The following is a 9,140-nucleotide window of genomic DNA, read 5'->3' as shown; positions in this document are numbered from 1 at the left end:
ATGGCATTATTGGTGTACATTTGACCCACTTGACTTGAACTGTTTGTTACGATCTTCTATTTTTGAATATATCACGTGATGTAACATGTTGTATAAATCTATATAATGTATCAGTTTCAAGATTGACATTTAATTCAGTAATTCACACACTTTTCCACAATATTCAATTTGTTTGAGACCTACCTGAGAATGCATACATGAAAATGGTTGTTTGGTTAGTTTGGCCATACCTTGACTATTTGGGGTCGAGAAATCCTATAAATAGGTGGTAGGGTGCCTGCCATCAGCTGTTCTGCTTCCTCGGTCCAGAAAGCAAAGCGCTGCCCGAAGTTCTGCCCATGCCTATTCAAAAGTATGGTACGTTTAATGTAGCATAATTGTAAAGCAGACCAATGTTTTACTGCTTGAAATGTGTCCTACCTTGCGATCGAGAATTTCTCCAGAATCTGGAGACACCACCACTTCCGAATAGATGGTATGTCAGTCTGTAATACACATGTAATATTGGAGTCTTGCATTGTTTGTTTTTTAACATTCTTGGATACATATATTCCATGAATTACAACTTACATCCAAAAAGTGAAACATGGCACCAGTACAGATGCAGAGGGCATACTGTTAAAGAGAAAAATAATGATTATAGAGATTTAGGACAAACAGGAAAAAATTAATAGAAATTGTATAAGTTTACCATAAGCATGAATATCCCACAGCTCTGTCCATCTGACTGAACTGGAAATGGCTGAAAAGTAATATACAGTTACTCAGATGTGATGTTGACAACCATATAGTGTCCGCTGAGCAAAATGAAATGGCAAAATTACATAGTAAACAAAGTTACATCAAAATCTTTGCCCGTCTTCTCCACCCATGGTCCATTAGCCACTGCTCCTGCAAGTTGTCTGGAAAAAAATATATGCAAAACTGAATCCATAGAACAAGTTTTTTTCCTCAAAACTGAATCCATAGAACAAGGCTTTTACTTAAACCTGAAGCCAGAGAACAAGGCTTTTACTCAAACCTGAAGCCAGAGAACAAGGCTTTTACTCAAACCTGAAGCCAGAGAACAAGGCTTTTACTCAAACCTGAAGCCAGAGAACAAGGCTTTTACTCAAACCTGAAGCCAGAGAACAAGGCTTTTACTCAAACCTGAAGCCAGAGAACAAGGCTTTTACTCAAACCTGAAGCCAGAGAACAAGGCTTTTACTCAAACCTGAAGCCAGAGAACAAGGCTTTTACTCAAACCTGAAGCCAGAGAACAAGGCTTTTACTCAAACCTGAAGCCAGAGAACAAGGCTTTTACTCAAACCTGAAGCCAGAGAACAAGGCTTTTACTCAAACCTGAAGCCAGAGAACAAGGCTTTTACTCAAACCTGAAGCCAGAGAACAAGGCTTTTACTCAAACCTGAAGCCAGAGAACAAGGCTTTTACTCAAACCTGAAGCCAGAGAACAAGGCTTTTACTCAAACCTAAAGCCAGAGAACAAGGCTTTTACTCAAACCTAAAGCCAGAGAACAAGGCTTTTACTCAAACCTAAAGCCAGAGAACAAGGCTTTTACTCAAACCTGAAGCCAGAGAACAAGGCTTTTACTCAAACCTAAAGCCAGAGAACAAGGCTTTTACTCAAACCTAAAGCCAGAGAACAAGGCTTTTACTCAAACCTAAAGCCAGAGAACAAGGCTTTGCCTGAACAGGATATCAGTCCATTTCACTCAGTTTGATCTGTATTTGTTAAGGCTGTTACAGTGTCATCAGATTGAAGATTTTCAGAGTGCTGTTCAGGCTTAACTGGATGAAAAAAAAAATGTAGAAAACACCCCCTATCATGTATTAACTTTAACTCCCATAGTAGCATGTAACTACATGCACTTTCTGTTCTCTGTGTTAGCCTTATTCGGTCACAGGTCAAACCTTGCTAATGTCCTCTGCTTATGCGTTTCAAACCTAAATATGGTTCGGTATTTCTCATCTCCAAACCCATTTGGACATAATGAGTCCAGAAAAATAGCCTCCTTCTTAGCAACTAATAACACCTGTGAAGAACATGCCCTATTAATGTCAGCAATAGGGGCACCAACTGGTTTAAAAATAGAGGAAAAACTAAAAAACAATGTAACTGTACACAAAGCATGTAGTGGCTTGCTGTTTGTGACCCCCTAGACCATGCTGGCAAAATGATGATGTCTTTAGATTCCACATTGTCCTATGAAAAAAAAAAAAACTATGTTCAGATCTCCTTTGACATATCTTTACTTAAAGGGATAGTTCACTTTGAAATTAATTTTTGGTATGTTTTAGCTTACCTCAAATTGTTTAATTTGGACTTTGTGCATGCTGTTTTGAGACCGTGACCATAGACCTGCATTATATGACTGACAGACAAGAACGGTTTGCCCTAAAAATATCAAAATTGAAACTACTCCGGAAAAAAAGACACCTACATCTTGGATGCCTTTGAGGTAAGCTAAAACATACCAAAAAATAATTTCAAAGTGAACTATCCCTTTAAAGAGGTGTATCTGCTGGACTTGTCAACACATTATGCAACTTACCGGCAAACTAGGTTCCCTTAGTTTCCATTTAGGGACTTCAAATAGGTCAGCAATGTGGACATCCATTCCCTGAATAAAATTGTATGTTTTTATTTCGGCTCCCATGTTAACAGGTTAGAGCTTGCACACTGCCTGCGTGACACGCGTCTCAGGCGCGGCTTGAGCCGCGCGGAAAACGCATGCATGCTTGAAATAGAACCGACGCCTATTTTTCACGCGACACGCAAGCGTCTTGGAAGCGTTTCCAAGCAAAATTTAATAGGAAAAGATGTTTATATGACATTTTGACACGAATACATATTAATAAATGTAATTTTGATGTTTGAAAGTGTCTAGGGTTTGACATAAATGCAAATATAAATGCAATTTAAAAAAATATTATTGATTGTCAAATACTGCACCTGTCAATACAGAACGAAATATTCTATAGTCTATATTGCCGTCAACACTGCCCGACGTTGTCTTTGCTTCTATATATTTATGTTTAACATGAAGTATCCTTCCACAACTCTCCCCCCATATGTCAAATATATCACCAATGAGGCTTATCATATGTCACCTAGCAGCAGCAGCGCCGCGCCAGACACGCTTCTGGTGTGCAAAGACATGGAAAACGCCACGCACACGCCACGCAGCTGACACGCAACAGAAACGCCACGCTCACACCACGCAGCCAGTGTGTCACCGGCCTTACACGTCAACACGCATCACACATGACCAGCGTCGGCCAATAGTGAGCCTACGTGGTGACATGTAACACAGACGCGCTGCGCAAAAACACTAGAGGCCCAGAGAGAAGGAAATGAATAGTGGAATAAAGTCGTTATTTTTGTTTACTTTTTGCACACAAAAAGTATTCTCGTCGCTTGATAAACTTAAGGTTGAGCCACTGATGTCACATAGACTACTTTGATGTCTGTATTGCCTTTCTGGACGTGAACAGTATGCTGTCCATTGACTTTAATGGAGGAACAGAAAGCTCTCGAACAAAATCTAAAATATCTTAAACTGTGTTCTGAAGATGAACGGAGGTCTTACAGGCTTGGAACGACATGAGGGTGAGTCATTAATGACATAATTTTCATTTTTGGGTGAACTAACCCTTTAAGATGCATCACAGTTTCATGTCTATAGTGCTGTCCCATGAAAAGTATTTGGAAAAAATGTGAGAGGTGTACTCACTTTTCCACAAATTTATGTGCAAGTCATCAAGGTAAATACAAATACATACATGTCTCCTGGCTGCCTCCTCTACCAGCCTGAAGCACGCATTCCCAATCTGAAAGCACAGAATGTTTTGCATAATTACAATAAAGGCATTAGAACCATCCAAACTCTTTACGGCAATATCCACTTACATTGCTCTCCACCTGTTTGTCTAGCCCCAGGCTCCAAAAGTCCTCCCTTTGAAGACAAACTGGGCCATCCAGAACAACAATTTCTTTTGCTGGACGTGTTCTGTCCAGCACATAGGTCAGCTAGAAATAAAAAAACCTCTGTTAGGAATGAGCAATTATGCATTTATTATTTAAAGCACACCAACAAGCTGTGCATGTGAACAATCCCGTTTGTTTTGGCACTCACCACTTGTTCTTGCTGAGGACACAACCTCTTGGACCACAGTGGACCTTTATTGGCATACTGGTGGTCCACCAGTCCAATGTCTTCTGCATTTTGGCTGCCCTCAGATTCATGGCTATGATCTACACAACACGAAAGTAAATACTAATCATCATTGTCAAGTGTCATGTTTATATTTGCTATGTCACCAAGTAGGATTATTACAATACCTTGTGGCCGAAAGTAGGGCCTTAACTGAGCAACATTCACTTTCTTTATTTTTCCTGACACAGCCACACTTGCCACACCCTTCTCTGTCAGGGATGTGAGGGTGAATGGCCCTTGGTGGAGATCCTGCAAACAATTTCCCTTCTTCACCTTCTTTTTGGGCTCCCCAATTAAGACCTCGTCCCCTGCCTTAACTGAGCACTGGCGAACCCCTTTCCTTTTCTTTGCCTCAAAAGCCTTTTTTTGTTTCCCCTGCGCCTTTTCAATGTTTTCCCGTACCTTAAAGATAAGAATATATTACTATGCAAACATTCTTATTCAAATTGAACAAGTCATCCGCACAACTCTGAACAAACCGTTTCATTGAGGGCCTTGACTCCAGCTAGTTTTAGCTCCAGCTCCTCCTCTGGGTCTGCCAATTCAAAGTCAGAGTCTGTCTCACAGACATTTAATGCCTGTGGTAGACGGGGGTGCCTATTGTACATTAAAAAGTACGGGCTGTACTTGGTGGATCTCTAATTTGAAACAAAAAGTTTTGCATCAAATCACAAAATAAAACTCTTAAAACATGTATGCAATATACGTTATCTAGTTATTTTGAATAATAACCTGTTTTGCAGTGTTTATTCCATAAACTATGGCCTGCAGGTGGATGTCCCAATCATCATGGTGCTGATTTACATATTTTCTGAGAGTCCTCTTAACATTTTGATTAGTTCTCTCATCCTTCAACAAAGAAAGGAATTACTACATGCACTTTAGTATACATTGGCTAAAGTTGACTTTACTGTTTTGCAGGATGTCATGATGGCACACTTACTTGGCCGTTTGACTGGGGATGGTATGCACTTGTGATGGCATGTTTGATGTTCAGCGCCGCAAATATGTGTGCATTAAGCTGTACATAATTCAGACACACATGGTTATTTTCAATATTTGTTGGTCTCAGAAATGACCAATGACCGCTTAAAACAGCGTGAATTGTGATGACGTCATATGTCCTGTGTGAAGGGGGTAAAGGGAGCGGGTATTAAAGACACATACCTCGTTAACAAATGCACGGCCCCTGTCAGTGATGATTTTCCGGACCATACCAAATTTGTAGAGGTTTGACACAAGTGCCTCAGCCACCTCAGTGCTGGAGCCACACTTTAAAGGCTCAGCGATTACCCACTTCGTGAAGAGGTCTGTCACCGTGAGGACGTATTGATGGTCTTTCATAGTTTTTTTCAGTGGACCAATGAGGTCCATACCGACCACCTCCCACGGCTCTTTCACCTGTAGAGATATGTAATATTACCACATCACCTAACTTGTTGCTTCAAGTGGTACACCAAGGTAAGCTCTACCTTAATAGGGTGAAGGGCAGGAGACACAGTCTTTATGGGGTCGTTCTTTTGGCATCTGTGACAGCTTTTGACCTGATGGATACATTTATTATTTAGACCAAATAATTATCTGAAGTCAAACAAAGCCACTAAATCAATTCATTGCCTGAGAGACATAGTGTTAAATTCCATGAAAGTTCCAAAAAAGTACCCAGTCTGCCACATCTGCCTTTATATTATCCCAGTAGTACCCCACAACAATCCGGTCCATGGTCGCCCTCACGCCCCCATGGTTCCCTGTGCCAGGGTTGTTGTGGCACTCCTCCAGGACAGCCCGCCTCTGCTCATCAGACAGCACAACCAGCCTCATGAATTGAGCACTGGGGCCAGTGTAGAATAATTTACTTTCTGTGATAGACAAACAATGTTTGTTAATGTTATGTAATGATTTTGATGCTTTGTTTGGTATTACAATACAGCACTTATGTGCACGTGTCTTTGTTCAGGGATGCAAACATTTGTGGCGAAAAAATCTTGGCGGTTACTATGTCTGACTAGATGGAACGTTACTGACATGCTCACACATGTTAACTAAAACAGTGCTAATATTAGGGCTGGGTATCGTTAAAAAAATTTCGATACCAATACCGATACCTTGACTCCGGTTCCTGAACGATACTTTTTTGATACCAATTTTATGAAATCCATTTTTAACAAGATTACATAACACATTACCTCAGAAAACTTTGGTTTTATTTTGACTCATGCTCCTTAGCCAGTGCACTTTTTTTTTTTTTTATAAAGAAAGAGCTCATGATCACCAAAGCTGAATTTGTTTGGTCAAAAATACAGTAAAACTTGTAACATTGTGACATAGTATTACAATTTAAAATCTTATTTGAATATATTTCAAAATGTAATTTATTCCTGTGATGTCAAAGCTGAATTTTCAAAATCATTACTTCAGTGTCACATCCTTCAGACATATGAAAACAGTTTGCTGCCTAATATTTTGGAAACTATGCTAAATGTTTTCATGATTCTTTGATGAATAAGAATTTCAAAAGAACAGCATTTATTTGAAACAGAAATCTTTTGTAACATTAAGCATGTTTTAAGTTCACGATTTTTATCCCTTTTCCTTACTGAAAAAATAAATAATCTGACCAACACATTTTTGAACGTGCAGTAGGTCATTATTACAATATAAATACTGTCAGAGTGATCAACAAGGTACTTCTTCATTTACCAGTCAAAGACGGAGCAACTTAGGTTACTGCTCTTATGTTTACTCGTGCACTGTCAAGGGCTTCATCATAACGTTATCTGTCGCGGTACCGTCTTTGGAGCAATTATTTTACCGCAAATACTGCATCGCGCGCTGTTGGCATTGAGCCTGGAGAAATGTAGGCACACTTTTGATCGACTTTTCAACATCTTTAGGGTATTGTATAGCAGCTATGTGCTCGCGTCTCATTGAGTTATGTGCGTGGAGAGTTTGTGTGCGCGCGCGTCTCATATTAGGAACTTATGTTTTAGGTGTGTCGTTGTGCATTTCTAATGTATTTGTTTAAGCACCGACTTTGACGAGTTATATCCCTTTAGGTATCGAAATATTGTACCGAACAAGATGTAATTTTTCGATGATAGGCAATTCGGTCGGTCTAAAAAGTTTCGAACGAGTAATGTATTATTTCAAATGCCCACACTGACTTACCTCTTATAACGAAATTTGCAGCCATTCGTGAGACCTTCTTCTTCAATGCCACATCCACTAACCCGTCAACCAAATATTGCCTAACGGCATCGTAAAGGGCAAACTTCTCGTTTCCTCCGCTGAACTCCATTTTCTTTCGCTCTGAGTGAATTAATTCTCGCGGTAAAAATATGCGCATGCGTGGAACAGATCGTGCAGTGTCGTAAATCATCGCAAAATAGAATTATCATTTGCGCATGCGCGTTTTCTACTGCGTCTACTACGCATGCGTAGAACGGATCGTGCAGGTGGAACGAATCGTGTACCCACAACAACAGCTGCAAACCTTGTCCATGATGTCATTACGTTTCCCACAATGCCTCAGCAGCAAAACAACGCACGCGCCGTGCGCATTTCTCAAGCGTCTCTCAAAGATGGCGGGTGTCCCCGATCCACTGGAAGATATGCTGTACTCCGAAGTGGACGAAAAAGCCGTCAGTGACCTCGTAGGCTCGTTAGAATCGCAGTTGGGTGGACAAAACAAGGCGGTGGGTCCTCAAGGCGACATCAGGAGACCCTCAAACGCGCTAAATCCACACTTGGGGAAATTACTGCCCGCCCAAGTAGAAACAACACTGGAGCAGCAGCGGCAGCCACAGCGAAACCAAGAGGGAAACTCTCAAGAAAACGGTCCGGACAGGATACCGGCGTCCAGCTCTGTCCCCTCCACCTCGAACCTGCCCAGTACTTCTGCGACTATAGTTACAGCAACGAACCGGGTGCAATATCATTCATCAAATCCATCAACTTGTTCAAGTGACGCAGCACCAACAGACTCTCATTCCAATACAAATCACATTGCGTCTGCTGTCCGGACGGTTCCCGCCAGAATACAGACTGTGAACGGAAGCAGTGGCACGTTAAACTCTTCTGTTATCGCTTCCGCGCCTGCTTCTGTAAACGGTATTGACATTGGTGCAGGTGTAGGTACTGGTAAAAGCAACATGTCTGCTCCTACTAGTACAAATACTGCTTTTGTGTCCGCTCAGCCCAACAGCACACTGCCACATGCGAATGTGTCACTAGATAGTCAAGCAAACCCCACCATAGCACTGCACAGGCCTCCTAACACCATCACAAGTGTCGTACACAACGGAGGTGACCCTAAAGTCTCAGGATTGCCCATGCAGGGCACTGGTCTTGTCTCCACCTCTGTGGCGTTCACAAACACAGAGCCCAAATCTGACCCTCAAAACCAGATTAAAGCCATCGTCCCGAACCAGCTCCCCGGGGCTCCTGTAGGGTTGCACCCCAGCACGCCCACTCAAATTATTGTGTCCTCAAGTCCAGTGGTGACTTCACTTCCTGTGGTAAGCACCCCTTCTGTCCTTGCAAAGCCGGCAACAACCACTCTCGTAGGACAGCACACGACCCTGTTGAGACCTGGTACGCCCACTCAAGTGACAGCGACCGCGGTGGCCCAGCAGCGACCAGGGGCACCTACGACCCAGCTGATTGTCAGACCCCAACAACAAACTACTATTCAGTTACCACCAGGATTCACCATACCACCAGGTAATAGCTCGGGAATAGTCCAGCTGCGAAAAAAATGGTTTAAAGGAATGATTCACCCAAAAATGGACGTTTAATCAATGCCGCTAATGCCGTTTGACAAACTTGCATGACATTCTTACTTCTGTGGGACATAAAGATATTTTTAGGACTTTTTTGTGCACATAATGAAAGTAAATGGGGTCCAAAACAAAACGACATTGG

The 9,140-nt window shown here is 41.7% G+C and overlaps 3 protein-coding genes across 6 annotated transcripts in view; 1 reads left to right on the top strand and 2 right to left on the bottom strand.

Moving 5' to 3' along the window:
• Window positions 1-3,831, bottom strand: part of LOC307151331 (uncharacterized protein) — a 5,453-nt gene extending 1,622 nt beyond the window's left edge. The window contains exons 1-6 of one of the 2 annotated variants that reach the window (XM_079859300.1): window positions 3,784-3,831; window positions 842-902; window positions 692-742; window positions 571-615; window positions 421-485; window positions 231-342 (exon numbers count right to left, since the gene is read on the bottom strand). In XM_079859300.1, coding sequence (XP_079715426.1) covers window positions 231-342; window positions 421-485; window positions 571-615; window positions 692-700 — 231 coding nt within the window. In that variant the 5' untranslated portion in view covers window positions 701-742; window positions 842-902; window positions 3,784-3,831. Of the gene's footprint in view, window positions 1-230; window positions 343-420; window positions 486-570; window positions 616-691; window positions 743-841; window positions 1,826-3,783 lie in introns of those variants that run through there. The other variant, XM_079859299.1, reaches the window with a different exon arrangement.
• Window positions 1-8,269, bottom strand: part of dnajb9a (DnaJ heat shock protein family (Hsp40) member B9a) — a 14,860-nt gene extending 6,591 nt beyond the window's left edge. Inside the window, exon 1 of the mRNA XM_079859304.1 lies at window positions 7,711-8,269. The gene's annotated coding sequence lies outside the window, so the exon portion shown is untranslated. The remainder of the gene's footprint in view (window positions 1-7,710) is intronic.
• LOC307151326 (transcription initiation factor TFIID subunit 4) overlaps window positions 7,718-9,140 on the top strand; it is a gene marked incomplete at its 5' end in the record, with an annotated part of 37,298 nt that continues 35,875 nt past the window's right edge. For 2 of the 3 annotated variants that reach the window (XM_079859285.1, XM_079859286.1), the window contains one exon: window positions 7,718-8,939. In XM_079859285.1, the coding sequence (XP_079715411.1) occupies window positions 7,718-8,939 (1,222 nt within the window). The remainder of the gene's footprint in view (window positions 8,940-9,140) is intronic. The other variant, XM_079859287.1, reaches the window with a different exon arrangement.

Source organism: Squalius cephalus, assembly GCF_949319135.1.
Source record: "Squalius cephalus genome assembly, chromosome: 23".
NCBI classification, from domain to species: Eukaryota; Metazoa; Chordata; class Actinopteri; order Cypriniformes; family Leuciscidae; genus Squalius; species Squalius cephalus.
Note: the sequence above shows the minus strand (reverse complement) of the source record. Positions and strands in the feature narration are given on the sequence as shown.